The 21591-nt window shown below is 42.4% G+C and overlaps 1 protein-coding gene across 1 annotated transcript in view; it reads right to left on the reverse strand.

The window, feature by feature from the left end:
* Positions 1 to 8341: 8341 nt before the first annotated feature.
* The window catches only part of LOC139751788 (uncharacterized), a 126046-nt gene continuing 112796 nt past the window's right edge, over positions 8342 to 21591 (reverse strand). The window contains exon 3 of the mRNA XM_071667326.1: positions 8342 to 10923. Within this exon, the coding sequence (XP_071523427.1) occupies positions 9824 to 10879 (1056 nt within the window). The 5' untranslated portion in view covers positions 10880 to 10923 and the 3' untranslated portion in view covers positions 8342 to 9823. The remainder of the gene's footprint in view (positions 10924 to 21591) is intronic.

Below are 21591 nucleotides of genomic sequence, written 5' to 3' on the forward strand. Positions count from 1 at the left end.
CAAACTTACCTCCCAATTGACTTGACCCTCAACCCTACTGTACCTAATAACCTTGCTCTTATTCACATTTACTCTTAACTTTCTTCTTTCACACACTTTACCAAACTCAGTCACCAGCTTCTGCGGTTTCTCACGTGAATCAGCCACCAGCGCTCTATCATCAGCGAACAACAACTGACTCACTTCCCAAGCTCTCTCATCCACAACAGACTTCATACTTGCCCCTCTTTCCAAAACTCTTGCATTCACCTCCCTAACAACCCCATCCATAAACAAATTAAACAACCATGGAGACATCACACACCCCTGCCGCAAACCTACATTCACTGAGAACCAATCACTTTCCTCTCTTCCTACACGTACACATGCCTTACATCCTCGATAAAAACTTTTCACTGCTTCTAACAACTTGCCTCCCACACCATATATTCTTAATACCTTCCACAGAGCATCTCTATCAACTCTATCATATGCCTTCTCCAGATCCATAAATGCTACGTACAAATCCATTTGCTTTTCTAAGTATTTCTCACATACATTCTTCAAAGCAAACACCTGATCCACACATCCTCTACCACTTCTGAAACCACACTGCTCTTCCCCAATCTGATGCTCTGTACATGCCTTCACCCTCTCAATCAATACCCTCCCATATAATTTACCAGGAATGCTCAACAAACTTATACCTCTGAAATTTGAGCACTCACTTTTATCCCCTTTGCCTTTGTACAATGGCACTATGCACGCATTCCGCCAATCCTCAGGCACCTCACCATGAGTCATACATACATTAAATAACCTTACCAACCAGTCAATAATACAGTCACCCCCTTTTTTAATAAATTCCACTGCAATACCATCCAAACCTGCTGCCTTGCCGGCTTTCATCTTCCGCAAAGCTTTTACTACCTCTTCTCTCTTTACCAAATCATTTTCCCTAACCCTCTTACTTTGCACACCACCTCGACCAAAACACCCTATATCTGCCACTCTATCATCAAACACATTCAACAAACCTTCAAAATACTCACTCCATCTCTTTCTCACATCACCACTACTTGTTATCACCTCCCCATTTGCGCCCTTCACTGAACTTCCAATTTGCTCCCTTGTCTTACGCACTTTATTTACCTCCTTCCAGAACATCTTTTTATTCTCCCTAAAATTTAATGATACTCTCTCACCCCAATTCTCATTTGCCCTCTTTTTCACCTCTTGCACCTTTCTCTTGACCTCCTGTCTCTTTCTTTTATACATCTCCCACTCAATTGCATTTTTTCCCTGCAAAAATCGTCCAAATGCCTCTCTCTTCTCTTTCACTAATAATCTTTACTTCTTCATCCCACCACTCACTACTCTTTCTAATCAACCCACCTCCCACTCTTCTCATGCCACAAGCATCTTTTGCGCAATCCATCACTGATTCCCTAAATACATCCCATTCCTCCCCCACTCCCCTTACTTCCATTGTTCTCACCTTTTTCCATTCTGTACTCAGTCTCTCCTGGTACTTCCTCACACAAGTCTCCTTCCCAAGCTCACTTACTCTCACCACCCTCTTCACCCCAACATTCACTCTTCTTTTCTGAAAACACATACAAATCTTCACCTTAGCCTCCACAAGATAATGATCAGACATCCCTCCAGTTGCCCCTCTCAGCACATTAACATCCAAAAGTCTCTCTTTCGCGCGCCTGTCAATTAACACGTAATCCAATAACGCTCTCTGGCCATCTCTCCTACTTACATACGTATACTTATGTATATCTCGCTTTTTAAACCAGGTATTCCCAATCACCAGTCCTTTTTCAGCACATAAATCTACAAGCTCTTCACCATTTCCATTTACAACACTGAACACCCCATGTATACCAATTATTCCCTCAATTGCCACATCACTCACCTTTGCATTCAAATCACCCATCACTATAACCCGGTGTCGTGCATCAAAACCACTAACACACTCATTCAGCTGCTCCCAAAACACTTGCCTCTCATGATCTTTCTTCTTATGCCCAGGTGCATATGCACCAATAATCACCCATCTCTCTCCATTAACTTTCAGTTTTACCCATATTAATCGAGAATTTACTTTCTTACATTCTATCACATACTCCCACAACTCCTGTTTCAGGAGTACTGCTACTCCTTCCTTTGCTCTTGTCCTCTCACTAACCCCTGACTTTCTCCCAAGACATACCCAAACCACTCTTCCCCTTTACTCTTGAGCTTCGTTTCACTCAGAGCCAAAACATCCAGGTTCCTTTCCTCAAACATACCACCTACCTCTCCTTTTTTCACATCTTGGTTACATCCACACACATTTAGACACCCCAGTCTGAGCCTTCGAGGAGGATGAGCACTCCCCGCTTGACTCCTTCTTCTGCTTCCCATTTTAGAAAGTTAAAAAATACAAGGAGGGGAGGATTTCTGGCCCCCCGCTTCCGTCCACTAATAGTCGCTTTCTACGACACGCGAGGAATGCGTGGGAAGTATTCTTTCACCCCTATCCCCAGGGATAATATACATTTCTTTTTTTTTTGCTTTGTCGCTGTCTCCCGCGTTTGCGAGGTAGCACAAGGAAGCAGACGAAAGAAATGGCCCAACCCACCCCCATACACATGTATATACATACACGTCCACACACGCAAATATACATACCTACGCAGCTTTCCATGGTTTACCCCAGACGCTTCACATGCCCTGATTCAATCCACTGACAGCACGTCAACCCCGGTATACCATATCGATCCAATTCACTCTATTCCTTGCCCTCCTTTCACCCTCCTGCATGTTCAGGCCTCGATCACACAAAATCTTTTTCATCACATCTTTCCACTTCCAATTTGGTCTCCCACATCTCCTCGTTCCCTCCACCTCCAACATATATATCCTCTTGGTCAATCTTCCCTCACTCATTCTCTCCATGTGCCCAAACCATTTCAAAACACCCTCTTCTGCTCTCTCAACCACGGTCTTTTTATTTCCACACATCTCTCTTACCCTTACGTTACTTACTCGATCAAACCACCTCACACCACACATTGTCCTGAAACATCTCATTTCCAGCACATCCACCCTCCTGTGCACAACTCTATCCATAGCCCACGCCTCGCAACCATACAAAATTGCTGGAACCACTATTCCTTCAAACATACCCATTTTTGCTTTCCGAGATAATGTTCTCGACTTCCACATATTCTTCAAGGCTCCCAGGATTCTCGCCCCCTCCCCCACCCTATGATCCACTTCCGCTTCCATGGTTCCATCCGCTGCCAGATCCACTCCCAGATATCTAAAACACTTTACTTCCTCCAGTTTTTCTCCATTCAAACTTACCTCCCAATTGACTTGACCCTCAACCCTACTGTACCTAATAACCTTGCTCTTATTCACATTTACTCTTAACTTTCTTCTTTCTCACACTTTACCAAACTCAGTCACCAGCTTCTGCAGTTTCTCACATGAATCAGCCACCAGCGCTGTATCATCAGCGAACAACAACTGGCTCACTTCCCAAGCTCTCTCATCCACAACAGACTTCATACTTGCTCCTCTTTCCAAAACTCTTGCATTCACCTCCCTAACAACCCCATTAATAAACAAATTAAACAACCATGGAGACATCACACATCCCTGTCGCAAACCTACATTCACTGACAACCAATCACTTTCCTCTCTTCCTACACGTACACATGCCTTACATCCGCGACAAAAACTTTTCACTGCTTCTAACAACTTGCCTCCCACACCATATATTCTTAATACCTTCCACAGAGCATCTCTATCAACTCTATCATATGCCTTCTCCAGATCCATAAATGCTACATACAAATCCATTTGCTTTTCTAAGTATTTCTGACACACATTCTTCAAAGCAAACACCTGATCTACACATCCTCTACCACTTCTGAAACCACACTGCTCTTCCCCAATCTGATGCTCTGTTCATGCCTTCACCCTCTCAATCAATACCCTCCCATATAATTTACCAGGAATACTCAACAAACTTATACCTCTGAAATTTGAGCACTCACTCTTATCCCCTTTGCCTTTGTACAATGGCACTATGCACGCATTCCGCCAATCCTCAGGCACCTCACCATGAGTCATACATACATTAAATAACCTTACCAACCAGTCAATAATACAGTCACCCCCTTTTTTAATAAATTCCACTGCAATACCATTCAAACCTGCTGCCTTGCCGGCTTTCATCTTCCGCAAAGCTTTTACTACCTCTTCTCTGTTTACCAAATCATTTCCCTAACCCTCTCACTTTGCACACCACCTCGACCAAAACACCCTATATCTGCCACTCTATCATCAAACACATTCAACAAACCTTCAAAATACTCACTCCATCTCTCTCACATCACCACTACTTGTTATCACCTCCCCATTTGCGCCCTTCACTGAAGTTCCCATTTCCTCCCTTGTCTTACGCACTTTATTTACCTCCTTCCAGAACATCTTTTTATTCTCCCTAAAATTTAATGATACTCTCTCACCCCAACTCTCATTTGCCCTCTTTTTCACCTCTTGCACCTTTCTCCTGACCTCATGTCTCTTTCTTTTATACATCTCCCACTCAATTGCATTTTTTCCCTGCAAAAAACGTCCAAATGCCTCTCTCTTCTCTTTCACTAATAATCTTACTTCTTCATCCCACCACTCACTACCCTTTCTAATCAACCCACCTCCCACTCTTCTCATGCCACAAGCATCTTTTGCGCAATCCATCACTGATTCCCTAAATACATCCCATTCCTCCCCCACTCCCCTTACTTCCATTGTTCTCACCTTTTTCCATTCTGTACTCAGTCTCTCCTGGTACTTCCTCACACAAGTCTCCTTCCCAAGCTCACTTACTCTCACCACCCTCTTCACCTCAACATTCACTCTTCTTTTCTGAAAACCCATACAAATCTTCACCTTAGCCTCCACAAGATAATGATAGACATCCCTCCAGTTGCACCTCTCAGCACATTAACATCCAAAAGTCTCACTTTCGCGCGCCTGTCAATTAACACGTAATCCAATAACGCTCTCTGGCCATCTCTCCTACTTACATACGTATACTTATGTATATCTCGCTTTTTAACCTGGTATTTCCAATCACCAGTCCTTTTTCAGCACATAAATCTACAAGCTCTTCACCATTTCCATTTACAACACTGAACACCCCATGTATACCAATTATTCCCTCAATTGCCACATCACTCACCTTTGCATTCAAATCACCCATCACTATAACCCGGTGTCGTGCATCAAAACCACTAACACACTCATTCAGCTGCTCCCAAAACACTTGCCTCTCATGATCTTTCTTCTCATGCCCAGGTGCATATGCACCAATAATCACCCATCTCTCTCCATCAACTTTCAGTTTTACCCATATTAATCGAGAATTTACTTTCTTACATTCTATCACATACTCCCACAACTCCTGTTTCAGGAGTACTGCTACTCCTTCCCTTGCTCTTGTCCTCTCACGAACCCCTGACTTTACTCCTAAGACATTCCCAAACCACTCTTCCCCTTTACTCTTGAGCTTCGTTTCACTCAGAGCCAAAACATCCAGGTTCCTTTCCTCAAACATACCACCTACCTCTCCTTTTTTCACATCTTGGTTACATCCACACACATTTAGACACCCCAGTCTGAGCCTTCGAGGAGGATGAGCACTCCCCGCTTGACTCCTTCTTCTGCTTCCCATTTTAGAAAGTTAAAAAATACAAGGGGAGGATTTCTGGCCCGTATATATATATATATATATATATGCATATATATGCATATACATATACACATACATACGCATATATACACACATACACACATATACATATATATACATATGAAAAATGTAAGAAACAATTTAGAAAACTTATATATATATATATATATATATATATATATATATATATATATATATATATATATATATATAAGTATAATAATAATAATAATAATAATATATATATATATATATATATATATATATATATATATATATATATATATATATATATATATATATATATATATATACATATTTTCTTTCTTATTTTCTATTTTTCTTTGCCGCTGTCTCCCGCGTTTGCGAGGTAGCGCAAGGAAACAGACGAAAGAAATGGCCCAACCCAACCCCATACACATGTATATACATACACGTCCACACACGCAAATATACATACCTATACATCTCAATGTACACATATATATACACACACAGACACACACACACACACATACACATGTACATAATTCACACTGTCTGCCCCTACTCATTCCCATCGCCACCCCGCCACACACGGAATAACATCCCCCTCCCCCCTCATGTGCGCGAGGTAGCGCTAGGAAAAGACAACAAAGGCCCCATTCGTTCACACTCAGTCTCTAGCTGTCATGTAATAATGCCCGAACCCACAGCTTCCTCTCCACATCAAGGCCCCACAGAAACCTTCCACGGCCCACCCCAGACGCTTCACATGCCCTGATTCAATCCATTGACAGCACGTCGACCCCGGTATACCACACCGATCCAATTCACTCTATTCCTTGCCCGCCTTTCACCCTCCTGCATGTTCAGGCCCCGATCACTCAAAATCTTTTTCACTCCATCTTTCCATCTCCAATTTGGTCTCCCACTTCTCGTTCCCTCCACATCCGACACATATATCCTCTTGGTTAATCTTTCCTCACTCATTCTCTCCATGTGCCCAAACCATTTCAAAACACCCTCTTCTGCTCTCTCAACCACGCTCTATTTCCACACATCTCTCTTACCCTTATATTACTTACTCGATCAAACCACCTCACACCACATATTGTCCTCAAACATCTCATTTCCAGCACATCCACCCTCCTGCGCACAATTCTATCCATAGCCCACGCCTCGCAACCATACAACATTTTTGGAACCACTATTCCTTCAAACATACCCATTTTTGCTTTCCGAGACAATGTTCTCGACTTCCAAACATTCTTCAACGCTTCCAGGATTTTCGCCCCCTCCCCCACCCTATGATTCACTTCCGCTTCCATGGTTCCATCCGCTGCCAAATCCACTCCCAGATATCTAAAACACTTCACTTCCTCCAGTTTTTCTCCATTCAAACTTACCTCCCAATTGACTTGACCCTCAACCCTACTGTACCGAAAAACCTTGCTCTTATTCACATTTACTCTTAACTTTCTTCTTTCACACACTTTACCAAACTCAGTCATCAGCTTCTGCAGTTTCTCACATGAATCAGCCACCAGCGCTGTATCATCAGCGAACAACAACTGACTCACTTCCCAAGCTCTCTCATCCACAACAGACTGCATACTTGCCCCTCTTTCCAAAACTCTTGCATTCACCTCCCTAACAACCCATCCATAAACAAATTAAACAACCATGGAGACATCGCGCACCCCTGCCGCAAACCTACATTCACTGCGAATCAATCACTTTCCTCTCTTCCTACACGTACACATGCCTTACATCCTCGATAAAAACTTTTCTCTGCTTCTAACAACTTGCCTCCCACACCATATATTCTTAGTACCTTCCACAGAGCATTTCTATCAACTCTATCATATGCCTTCTCCAGATCCATAAATGCTACATACAAATCCATTTGCTTTTCTAAGTATTTCTCACATACATTCTTCAAAGCAAACACCTGATCCACACATCCTCTACCACTTCTGAAACCACACTGCTCTTCCCCACTCTGATGCTCTGCACATGCCTTCACCCTCTCAGTCAATACCCTCCCATATAATTTACCAGGAATACTCAACAAACTTATACCTCTGTAATTTGAGCACTCACCTTTGTCCCCTTTGCCCTTGTACAATGGCACTATGCACGCATTCCGCCAATCCTCAGGCACCTCACCATGAGTCATACACACATTAAATAACCTCACCAACCAGTCAACAGTACAGTCACCCCCTTTTTCAATAAATTCCACTGCAATACCATCCAAACCCGCTGCCTTGCCGGCTTTCATCTTCCGCAAAGCTTTTACTACCTCTTCTCTGTTTACCAAATCATTTTCCTAACCCTCTCACTTTGCACACCACATCGACCAAAACACCCTATATCTGCCACTCTATCATCAAACACATTCAACAATCCTTCAAAATTCTCACTCCATCTCCTTCTCACATCACCACTAATTGTTATCACCTTCCCATTAGCCCCCTTCACTGAAGTTCCCATTTGTTCCCTTATCTTACGCACTTAATTTACCTCCTTCCAAAACATCTTTTTATTCTGTCTAAAATTCAATGATACTCTCTCACCCCAACCTCATTTGCCCTCTTTTTCACCTCTTGCACCTTTCTCTTGAACTCCTGCCTCTTTCTTTTACACATCTCCCACTCATTTGCATTATTTCCCTGCAAAAATCGTCCAAATGCCTCTCTCTTCTCTTTCACTAATAATCTTACTTCTTCATCCCACCACTCACAACCCTTTCTAATCTGCCCACCTCCCACGCTTCTCATCCCACAAGCATCTTTTGCGCAAGCCATCACTGCTTCCCTCAATACATCCCTTTCCTCCCCCACTCCCCTTACCTTCTTTGCTCTCACCTTTTTCCATTCTGTACTCAGTCTCTCCTGGTACTTCCTCACACAGGTCTCCTTCCCAAGCTCACTTACTCTCACCACTCTCTTCACCCCAACATTCTCTCTTCTTTTCTGAAAACCTCTACAAATCTTCACCTTCGCCTCCACAAGATAATGATCAGAGATCCCTCCAGTTGCACCTCTCAGCACATTAACATCCAAAAGTCTCTCTTTCGCGCGCCTATCAATTAACACGTAATCCAATAACGCTCTCTGGCCATCTCTCCTACTTACAAACGTATACTTATGTATATCTCTCTTTTTAAACCAGGTATTTCCAATCACCAGTCCTTTTTCAGCACACAAATCTACAAGCTCTTCACCATTTCCGTTTACAACACTGAACACCCCATGTATACCAATTATTCCCTCAACTGCCACATTACTCACCTTTGCATTTAAATCATCCATCACTATAACCCGGTCACGTGCATCAAAACCACTAACACACTCATTCAGCTGCTCCCAAAACACTTGCCTCTCATGATCTTTCTTCTCATGCCCAGGTGCATATGCACCAATAATCACCCATCTCTCTCCATCAACTTTCAGTTTTACCCATATCAATCTAGAGTTTACTTTCTTACACTCTATCACATACTCCCACCACTCCTGTTTCAGGAGTTGTGCTGCTCTTCTCTTGCTCTTGTCTTCTCACGAACCCTTGACTTTACTTCCAAGACATTCCCAAACCACTCTTCCCCTTTACCCTTAAGCTTCGTTTCACTCAGAGCCAAAACATCCAGGTTCCTTTCCTCAAACATACTACCTATCTCTCCTTTCTTCTCATCTTGGTTACATCCACACACATTTAGACACCCCAATCTGAGACTTCGAGGAGGATGAGCACTCCCCGCGTGACTCCTTCTTCTGTTTCCCCTCTTAGAAAGTTAAAATACAAGAAGGGGATAGGGGATAAAGAATACTTCCCACGTATTCCTCTCGTGTCGTAGAAGGCGACTAAAGGGGACGGGAGCGGGGGGCTCTCTCTCTCTCTCTCTCTCTCTCTCTCTCTCTCTCTCTCTCTCTCTCTCTCTCTCTCTCTATATATATATATATATATATATATATATATATATATATACATAACAAAAAATTACCACAGCCCTCACACCCAGATCTTCACACACTTCTATGCACAGACAAATGGTGTCGAAGACCATTCTTCTGAAAAAATAAACATTCCAGATTTATCTCTTCAAAACTTTTTCTCACCATTGTGCAAAAGCAAATGTGTCTGAAGACTACATTTACGAGCAAACCATTTCCCACATTCATCACATCCGAACTTTTTCACTCCACTGTGCACAACCAGATGTTTCTGAAGGCGACCCTTCAGTGCAAACAGTTTCCCACATTCATCACATTCAAAATTTTTCACTTCACTGTGCACAACTAAATGTTTTTGAAGTTGATTTTTCAGTGCGAAAAGTTTGCCACATTCATCACATCCAAACTTTTTCACGCCGATATGGATAGGCAAATGTTGCCGGAGGCTACATTTGCGCAAAAAAAGTTTTCCACATGCGTCACAACCAAACTTTTTCACACCATTGTGCACAAGCATGTGTTGTCGTAGATTACATTTCTGAGCAAACGGTCTCCCACATTCGAGACATTCAAAATTTTTTTCGCCACTGTGCACTGACAAGTGCTCTTTAAGATCACCTTTCCTCAAAAACAGTTTCTCGCACCTATCACATCCAAACTTTTTCACACCACTGTGCACATACAAATGTTTCCGAAGGTCACTTTTCTGAAAAAATAGTTTCCCACATTCATCACATGCAAAGTTTTTCACACCACTATGAACAGACAGGTGTTCTTTAAGATCACCTTTCCGCAAAAACTGTTTGCCACATTCATCACATCCAAATTTTTTCACGCCGCTATGAATAGGCAAATGCTGCCGGAGGCTACATTTCCGTAAAAAGAGTTTCCCACATGCGTCACATCCAAATTTTTTCACACCATCGTGCACAAGCATGTGTCTGTCGAGCGACCTCTTACATGAAAAAAGCTTCCCACATTCATCACATGTAAATTTTTTAACATGTCTTAAATCTTCTACGCCACTTTGCACGAGAAGGTGCTTCTGAAAGTTTCCTTTGTGTTCAAGTACTTCCTCATTTTCAGCATTACCAATTTCCTCTTGGTCACTGTGTAAAAGTATATTCTCCTGACGTTGATCCTCCTGCGAAGACAATTTCATATATTTTTCATATTGAAACTTTTCCTTTGCACTAGACATCATCAGTTTCTGCCGTTTTAGTCTTGAGATGAAACTTCACTTAGTATCTGAAACAAGAGAGTTGTCTTTAAAAAATAATCTCACTTCGTGTCACATTAGTAGTACGAAACTTAAGTGATGACACTGGAAGACTGCATGATTAACTTAGAAATTCCTATAAATATAATAATTTCAGAAAGTGAGAATATTCACAGTATAATTACATTTCGTTATATCAAAATATATCAATTTTGATGAACATATTGGTTGGCGTAAGTCCTTGAGACCTTGCATGAAACAACTGGGTTAAGCTGGGTCCAGAGCAATGACCTATTTCATCCATTAGTTTACATAATTTTATGTTAGTTTATGGCATCTATTTCTTGAAATACATTCGAATCAAATTATAGAAGAAGGTTTGAAAACAAATACCTTCATGCAACTGGTTTCGGACACTGACCAGGACTTTTGATTCAGAGAAACATTCATTTTTGCCCTTTCACTCTCCTCCCCTCAATACTGAAATTTCATTTTTCCTGTCGAGATATTCCAGTCAACTGTCCTCGATTTAACACCCTGACTCGTTTGAATTTAGCTATTTTCCACTGTAAGCCTACAGTCAGGCTTGTTCTCTTGTCTTTCGCGCATTATTTACCTCCATCCAAAACATCTTATTCTTCCTAAGTTTAATGACACTCGCTCACCCCAACTCTCATTTGGTCTCTTTTTCAACCCCTGCACCTTCCTATCGATCTCCTGCCGCTTTCTTTTATACATCTCCCAATAATATGCATTCCTTTCCTGTCAGTACCGCCCAAATGCCTCTCTTTCCTCTTTCATTAGTAACTTTACTTCTTCATTCCACCACTTATTACCCTTTCTAATCTACCCATCTCCCACCTTTCGCATGTAGCATGCATCGCCTGCACATGCCATCACTATTTCTCTTTTGAACATCAGGTGTTTCTGTTGAACAATATGCGTTAGAAATACTTAGACAAAGAGATGGATTTGTATGTGACGTCAATGGACCTGGGGAAAGTATATGATAAGGATGGGGTGATGGAGATGCTTTGTGGAAGGTTTTGCGAATATGTGGTGTATGGAGGAAGCTATCAGAAGCAGTGAAGCATCTTTATTGAGAGAGTAAGGCGTGTGTGTGAGCATTTAAAGAGGAGTGTGAGCGGTTTCATATGAAGGGGATCTGCGGCTAGGGTGTATCACGCCACCTTGGCTGTTTAATCTGTTTATGGATAAGGCTGTGAGATAAGTAAATGTAAGGGTCTTGTGGAAAGGGGACAGGAATGCAGTCTATTGAGAGGGATGGGAGAAAATGAGTCAGTTGTTTGCTGATAACACAGCGCTGGTGAAAGATTCAAATGAGAAATCGCTAAAGTTCAAGTATGAGTTTAGGAGAGTGCGTGAAAGGAGAAAACTTTGAGGAAGTGTTCTAGATACCTGGGGATGGATATGACAGCGAATCAAAGGTTAGTCACAGGATGGGTGAGGGAGAAAAAGTACTGGGAGCATAAGAGAACGTGTGAAAAGAGAAATGACTGTCTGAAAGGGGGAAGATGAGTGTTTCAGATAAAGAAGTTACATTAGTGTTGTATGAATGCAAGGTATTGATTTAGATAAAAATGTACGTTAGAGGGTAAATGTGTTGGAACTGAAATATATGAGGACAGTATGAGGTGTGAGGAGAGTTGATTGAGTAAGAAAAGATACGGTAAGAGAAAGGTGTCGCAATAAGAATAGACAGCCGAAGAGGGTTAGCTGAAATGGTTTAGACATACGGAACGAATGCGTAAAGGGAGGTTGACAAGGAGGATACATATACAATAAATGAAGGGAGCAAAGACAAGTAATAGACTGGACTGGATGGACAGGATAAGATTCTGACTGCTCGGACCCTGAAATACATGAGAGTGAAATGCATGCAATGGGACAGAGTGAATTGAAAGTGTCTGAATGTGTGTGGATGTAACCAAGATGAGAAGAAAGGGCAGATAGGTAGTATGTTTGAGGAAAGAAACTTGGATATTCCTGCTTTGAGTGAAGCGAAGCTCAAGGATAAAGGGGAGGAATGGTTTGGAAACGTCTTGGGAGTAAAGTCAGCGGTTGGTGAAAGGACAAGAGATAAGGAAGGAGTAACACTACTCTTGAAGCAGGAGTTGTGGGCGTGTGTGATACAGTGTAACGAAGTAAATTCTAGATTGATGTGGGTAAAATTGAAAGTAGATGGATAGAGATGCATCTGATCATGAGAAGAAATCTTGAGAGGCAAATGATTTTCGGAACAGCTGAGTGAATGTGTTAGCAGTGATGGGTGATCTGAATGTGAAGGTAAGTAATGTAGCAACTGAGGGTATGATTGGAACACATGGGGTATTCAGTGTTGTTAATGGAAATGGTGAAGAGCTCAAAAAAGACTTGTGATTAGGAATACTTTGTTTAACGAGAGAGTAGGAGAGTTGGTGAGAGGGCATTATTAGATTACGTATTAATTGATATGCGTGCAAAAAAGACTTTTGGATGTTAATGTGCTGAGAGGGGCAGCTTGTTGGATGTCTGATCGTTATCTTGTGGAGGCTAAGGTGAAGATTTGTAAAGGTTTTCAAAAAAGCAGAGCGAATGTCAAGAGAAGAAAGTGGTGAGAGTAAATGAGCTTGGAAAGGAGACTTGTGTGAACAAATATCAGGAGGGACTGAGTGTAGAAGCGAAGAAGTTGAGAGCAAATGACGTGAGGGGAGTGAGTGAAGAATGGAATGTATTTAGAAAAAGAGTGATGGCATATGCAAGAGATGGATGTGGCATGAGAAAGGTGGGAGGAGGGCAGATTACAAAGGGTAGTGAGAGGTGGGAAGTAAAGTTGTTCGTGAAAGAGAAATGAGAATCGTTTGGTCGATAATTACAAGGAAGGAGTGCAAATGACTAGGAAACGTATAAGAGAAAGCGGCAGTAGGTCAAGCAGAAGGTGCAACGGTTGAAAAAGAGAGCAAATGAGAGTTTGGGTGAAAGGGTATCATTAAACTTTAGATAGAATAAAAAGAGGTATTGGGAGAAGGTAAATAACGTGCATAAGGCAAGATGGGATGGGATCAAGGGTAGTGAGAGGTGGGAAGTAAAGTTGTTCGTGAAAGAGAAATGAGAATCGTTTGGTCGATAATTACAAGGAAGGAGTGCAAATGACTGGGAAACGTATAAGAGAAAGCGGCAGTAGGTCAAGAAGAAGGTGCAACGGTTGAAAAAGAGAGCAAATGAGAGTTTGGGTGAGAGGGTATCATTAAACTTTAGATAGAATAAAAAGAAGTATTGGGAAAAGGTAAATAACGTGCATAAGGCAAGATGGGATGGGATCATCGGTGAAGTGGGTAAGGGAGGAAGGGATAACAGGGAGTGATGAAGTGAGGAAGAGATTGAGTGAGTATATTGGAGGACTTAAATGTGTTTGATGATAGAGTGGCAGGTGTAGGGTGTTTTGGTCGGGGTGGAGTGGCTCATTCGCAGGGGAGCTGGGTTCAATCCAGGCTGTTGGAGGTTAGTTATTATCTTCTTATTATACTTTGCCGCTGTCTTCCGCGTTAGCGAGGTAGCGCAAGGAAACAGAGGAAAGAATGGCCCAACCCACCCACATACACATGTATATATATACACGTCCACACACGCACATATACATACCTATACATTTCAACGTAAACATACATATACAGACATCTACATATATACACATGTACATAATTCATAATTGCTGCCTTTATTCATTCTCGTCGCTACCCGCCACACATGAAAAGACAACCCCCCTTCCCGCCGCAAACGCGCAAGGTAGCGCTAGGAAAAGACAACAAAGCCACATTCGTTCACACTCAATCTCTAGCTGTCATGTATAATGAACTGAAACCACAGTTCCCTTTCCACATACAGGCCCCACAAAACTTTCCATGGTTTACCCTGGACGCTTCAAATGCCCTGGTTCCATCTAATGACAGCACGTCGACCCCGGTATACCAAATCGTTCAAATTCAATCTATTCCTTGCACGCCTTTCACCCTCCTGCATGTTTAGGCCCCGATCACTCAAAATCTTTTTCACTCCTTCCATCCTTCCACATCCAATTTGGTCTCTCACTCCTCCTCGTTCCCTCCACCTCTGACATATATGTATCGTCTTTGTCAATCTTTCCTCACTCATTCTCTCCATGTGACCAAACCATTTCAAAACAACATCTTTTGCTCTCTCAGCCACACTCTTTTTATTACCACACATCTCTCTTACCCTTTAATTACTTACGCGATCAAACCACCTTACACCACATATTGTCCTCAAACATCTCATTTCCAAAACATCCACCGCTCCTCCGCACAACTCTATCTATAGCCCACGCCTCGAAACCATATAACATTGTTGGAACCACTATTCCTTCAGACATACCCATTTTTGCTTTCCGAGATAATGTTCTCGCCTTCCACACATTTTTCAACGCTCCCAGAACTTTCGCCCCCTCCCCCACCATGTGACTCACTTCCGCTTCCATGGTTCCATCCGCTGGCAAATCCACTCCCAGATATCTAAAACACTTCATTTCCTCCAGTTTTGCTCCATTCAAACTTACATCCCAATTAATATGTCCCTCAACCCTACTGTACCTAACAACCTTGCTCTTATTCACATTTACTCTCAGTTTTCTTCTTTCACACATTTTACCAAATTTAGTCACCAGTTTCTGCAGTTTCTCACCCGAATGAGCCATCAGCTCTGTATCACCAGCAAACAACAACTGACTCACTTTCCAAGCCCTTTCATCCACAATAGACTGCATACTTGCCCCTCTCTCTAAAACTCTTTCATTCACCTCCCTAACAACACCATCCATAAGCAAATTAAACAACCATATAGACATCACGCACCCCTGCCTCAAACCAACATTCACTGAGAACCAATCACTTTCCGCGCTTCCTTACTCGTACACATGCCTTACATCCTCGATGAAAACTTTTCACTGATTCTAGCAACTTGCCTTCCATACCATATATTCTTAATACCTTCGACAGAGCATCTCTATCAACTCTATCATATGCCTTCTCCAGATCCATAAATGCTACATAGAAATCCATTTCTTTTCTAAGTATTTCTCACATTCTTCAAATCAATCACCTGATCCACACATCCTCTACCACTTTTGAAACCACGCTCCTCTTCCCCAATCTGATGTTCAGTACATGCTTTCACCCTCTCAATCAATACCCTCCCATATAATTTCCCAGGAATACCCAACAAACTTAATCCTTTTGCCTTTGTACAATGGCACTATGCATGCATTCCTCCAATCCTCAGGCACCTCACCATGAGTCATACGTACATTAAATATCCTTACCAACCAGTCAACAACACAGTCATCCCCCTTTTTAATAAATTCCACTGGAATACCATCCAGTACCGCCGTCTTGCCGGCTTTCATCTTCCGCAAAACTTCACTACCTCTTCTCTGTTTACCAAACCATTCTCCCTAACCCTCTAACTTCGCACACCACCTCAACCAAAACGAGAGGGGAGGATTTCCAGCTCCCGCTCCCTCCCCTTTTAGTCGCCTTCTATGACACGCAGGGAATACATGGGAAGTATTCTCTCTCCCTTATTCCCAGGGATGATATATATATATATATATATATATATATATATATATATATATATATATATATATATATATATATATATATATATATATATATATATATCCCTGGGGATAGGGGATGAAGAATACTTCCCACGTATTCCCTGCGTGTCGTAGAAGGCGACTAAAAGGGGAGGGAGCGGGAGGCTGGAAATCCTCCCCTCTCGTTTTTTTTTTCTTTTTTTTAATTTTCCAAAAGAAGGAACAGAGGGGAGCCAGGTGAGGATATTCCACAAAGGCCCAGTCCTCTGTTCTTAACGCTACCTCGCTAATGCGGGAAATGGCGGATAGTTTAAAAGAATTAAATTTATATATATATATATATATATATATATATATATATATATATATATATATATATATATATATATATACTTAGAAAAGCAAATGGATTTGTATGTAGCATTTATGGATCTGGAGAAGGCATATGATAGAGTTGATAGAGATGCTCTGTGGAAGGTATTAAGAATATATGGTGTGGGAGGCAAGTTGTTAGAAGCAGTGAAAAGTTTTTATCGAGGATGTAAGGCATGTGTACGTGTAGGAAGAGAGGAAAGTGATTGGTTCTCAGTGAATGTAGGTTTGCGGCAGGGGTGTGTGATGTCTCCATGGTTGTTTAATTTGTTTATGGATGGGGTTGTTAGGGAGGTGAATGCAAGAGTTTTGGAAAGAGGGGCAAGTATGAAGTCTGTTGGGGATGAGAGAGCTTGGGAAGTGAGCCAGTTGTTGTTCGCTGATGATACAGCGCTGGTGGCTGATTCATGTGAGAAACTGCAGAAGCTGGTGACTGAGTTTGGTAAAGTGTGTGAAAGAAGAAAGTTAAGAGTAAATGTGAATAAGAGCAAGGTATTAGGTACAGTAGGGTTGAGGGTCAAGTCAATTGGGAGGTGAGTTTGAATGGAGAAAAACTGGAGGAAGTGAAGTGTTTTAGATATCTGAGAGTGGATCTGGCAGCGGATGGAACCATGGAAGCGGAAGTGGATCATAGGGTGGGGGAGGGGGCGAAAATTCTGGGAGCCTTGAAGAATGTGTGGAAGTCGAGAACATTATCTCGGAAAGCAAAAATGAGTATGTTTGAAGGAATAGTGGTTCCAACAATGTTGTATGGTTGCGAGGCGTGGGCTATGGATAGAGTTGTGCGCAGGAGGATGGATGTGCTGGAAATGAGATGTTTGAGGACAATGTGTGGTGTGAGGTGGTTTGATCGAGTAAGTAACGTAAGGGTAAGAGAGATGTGTGGAAATAAAAAGAGCGTGGTTGAGAGAGCAGAAGAGGGTGTTTTGAAATGGTTTGGGCACATGGAGAGAATGAGTGAGGAAAGATTGACCAAGAGGATATATGTGTCGGAGGTGGAGGGAACGAGGAGAAGAGGGAGACCAAATTGGAGGTGGAAAGATGGAGTGAAAAAGATTTTGTGTGATCGGGGCCTGAACATGCAGGAGGGTGAAAGGAGGGCAAGGAATAGAGTGAATTGGAGCGATGTGGTATACCGGGGTTGACGTGCTGTCAGTGGATTGAATCAAGGGCATGTGAAGCGTCTGGGGTAAACCATGGAAAGCTGTGTAGGTATGTATATTTTGCGTGTGTGGACGTATGTATATACATGTGAATGGGGGTGGGTTGGGCCATTTCTTTCGTCTGCTTCCTTGCGCTACCTCGCAAACGCGGGAGACAGCGACAAAGCAAAAAAAAATATATATATATATATATATATATATATATATATATATATATATATATATATATATATATTTTTTTTTTTTTTTTTTCATACTATTCGCCATTTCCCGCGATAGCGAGGTAGCGTCAAGAACAGAGGACTGGGCCTTTGAGGGAATATCCTCACCAGGACCTCTTCTCTGTTCCTTCTTTTGGAAAACTAAGAAAAAAAAAAAAAAAAAAAAAAAAAAAAAAAAAAAAAAAAAAGAGAGGGGAGGATTTCCAGCCCCCCGCTCCCTTCCCTTTTAGTCGCCTTCTACGACACGCAGGGAATACGTGGGAAGTATTCTTTCTCCCCTATCCCCTGGGGATAGGAATATATATATATATATATATATATATATATATATATATATATATATATATATATATATATATATATATATATATATATATATATATATATATATATTGTTACGAACTCAATACTTATTCAGGCCAGGTCGCCAGTAACATATCTGTTACAAATACTACTGACCCTTGTCTTGCAAGGGCGTTATAGATTTGTTGTTTCACAAAGTTATGGGATTGAATTAAAGACCAGCATTACATTAAATTTACTTATAATGAAAGAATTCAAGTGTACAAAGATAGGTACATAAATCAAGCATGCATCATTACGTTAACACTGAACATAAGTCAATATTCCAGATAAGATTTCAAGCCAGGAGATCTCTTTCTTGTGACAGTTACGCTTGACGTGACACAATTAACTTCATCGTTACACTTATCTAAACCTGATGTAACACAGTAAACACTTAGCTAAATCTGATGTAACACAGTAAACACTTAGCTAAATCTGATGTAACACAGTCAACACTTATAGCACAACACTCGGGTAACGGGCTTATAGCAGTAACGGCTTTATAGCACAGCAGGGCTTACAGGCTTACAGGTTTATGGGTTTACAGGCTACAGCAGGGGACACCACCCAACTCGCTGGGCTTCAGAGAAAGGAATCAAGTCTCAGCGGGTGTTGTGGGTACAAGGAGACAGGCGTTCACCCTTGCTGCTATAAACCTTACATTTCGACTGGCTATAGAAATATAGGAGAAATTCTCATTGGTTGGAGGGTCCCAGAGTCACGGCGTAGTTACACTCTCGTAAAATGCTGGGTGGACAGAAACTCCGAGCCAGCCTTTGGCATCACTCCTCGCCCTGATAAGAAATAGATACAAACACACACGGCTTCGTAACACCCCCCTCCTTAAAGGAGAAAATTCCTAAAAGAGGAATTTTCTCACGTTAAGAGCGGGATAAACAATCAGCTAACACATTATGTGCGCCAGAAATATGGTGAATATCTAAATTATACTCTTGAAGGAACAAGACCCACCTAGTTAACCTTTGATTCTTATCTCGGAACTTATTAACATATTTCAAGGGGTGGTGATCAGTATACACCTTGATGACATTGCCTGAAGGACACAAGTAAACATGAAAATGATGCAATGCTAATATTAAAGACAAAATGGTTCAATAATTCCTTTGGGCTTGATTGAATTTCTTACTAAAATAACTTACAGGGTGCTCAACATGGTTCTCGTCCTCCTGCATGAGGACAGCGGCTCCCACATTGCTGGCGTCAACAGCTAACTTGAAAGGTTGATCAAAATCAGGGGCCTGCAAAATAGGACTATTGCAAAGTATGGATTTTAATTGATGAAAGGCTATGTCACACTGCTCATTCCAAACATATTTAACATCTTTCTTCAATAAATCTGTCAGAGGGGTTGCGACTGTTGCAAAATTTACAATGAACATCCTATAGTACCCAACCATACCCATAAAACGTCTCAGTTCTCTTCGAGATCGGGGTGCACTCATCTGGGATAAAGACTGGTCCTTTGCAGTCGGTGGGGCCAGCTCACCTTGGCCGATCACATAAAACAGATATTGCACCTTGGCCTTCACAAACTCGCATTTGTTCCAATTGAGAACAAGGTTAGCTTTATTCAAGGCCGTCAGAACGTTGTCAAGTCTCTGTAGATGTTCGTCCCAACTCTGACTGTATATCACAATATCATCCAGGTAGACGACACAACCAGGCAGGTCTCTGATGAGGATGTCCATAAGTCGTTGAAATGTAGCAGGGGCATTCTTCATGCCAAAAGGCATCACTTTACACTTATAAGTTTGTTCTAGCACTACAAAGGTGCTAATATCTTGTGCTCTCTCCGTCAATCTAATCTGCCAGTACCCTTTTCTGAGGTCTAGTTTTGACAGGAAGCGAGCATTGCCGACGCGATCTATGCAGTCTTCCACTCGCGGCAGGGGGTAACTGTCAGTTCTTGTTACCTCATTAACCCGGCGGTAGTCAATACAGAACCGATGGGTCCCATCGGACTTGGGTACGAGAGTAACAGGGGAGCTCCACTCTGACTGACATGGCTCAATCAGGTCGTGCTCAAGCATATAGTTCACCTCAGTGCGAAGGATGGCCTCTCGTTATGGGCTCACTCGGTACGGAGCCAATTTAACCGGTCGGGCTGCTTCCACGTCCACATCATGGGTTGCGAGCGAGGTCTGTCCAGGTGTGTTTCGGAAAACCTCCGGGTGTTTTGACAACAAGGCGGACATCTGCACACGTTGATCTTCCGACAGATGCGAAAGTTTGGTCTCCCACTTCCCGTTCGCGCCTCCGTCCGGTTCCCAGGCTTCCGAGGCACTCGCAGCTACGTCGTCAACTTCGTCACTGGACATCGACCGCTGGACATTGGATGATGCAGACTGGCACCTTCGGTTCCAAAGGGGGGGGGGGGGGGGGTGGGGGGGGATCACGACTGAAATATGGCTTAAGCATGTTGACGTGGCATAATCTCCGACCTCTGCGCCTATCGGAGGTAGAGACAAGGTAATTTGAGTCTCCTACGCTCCGGATAATGGTGTAGGGGCCCTGAAACCGGGCAGCCAAGGGTTGACCTGGCTGCGGTAGTAGAAGCAACACCTCGTCGCCCGCCTCAAACCTTCTTGAACGAGATCGTTTGTCAGGCCAAATCGTCCTCCATTCCTGAGAATCTCTTGAATGGGCGCGAGACAAATCCTCAGTCTCACCCACTGACTCTCGTACGGACTCGGAACCACCATAGGAGGTATCACACAGCTTCTCTCACTAATTTCATCCTCAGAAGACGTCCTCAAATCCTGAGTCTCTCTTGAATGGGCATGAGACAAACCCTCAGTCTCAACGGAGTCTACACTAGGGGAGAGGGTATCACAGAGCTCCCTCTCACTAGACTCACTCGTAGGGAGAGACTTCACTTCCTCCGTCTTAACGGAGTCTACACCAGGGGAGAGGGTATCACAGAGCTCCCTCTCACTAGACTCACTCGTAGGGAGAGACTTC

The sequence above is a fragment of the Panulirus ornatus genome, chromosome 12 (assembly GCF_036320965.1).
Source record: "Panulirus ornatus isolate Po-2019 chromosome 12, ASM3632096v1, whole genome shotgun sequence".
NCBI classification, from domain to species: domain Eukaryota; kingdom Metazoa; phylum Arthropoda; class Malacostraca; order Decapoda; family Palinuridae; genus Panulirus; species Panulirus ornatus.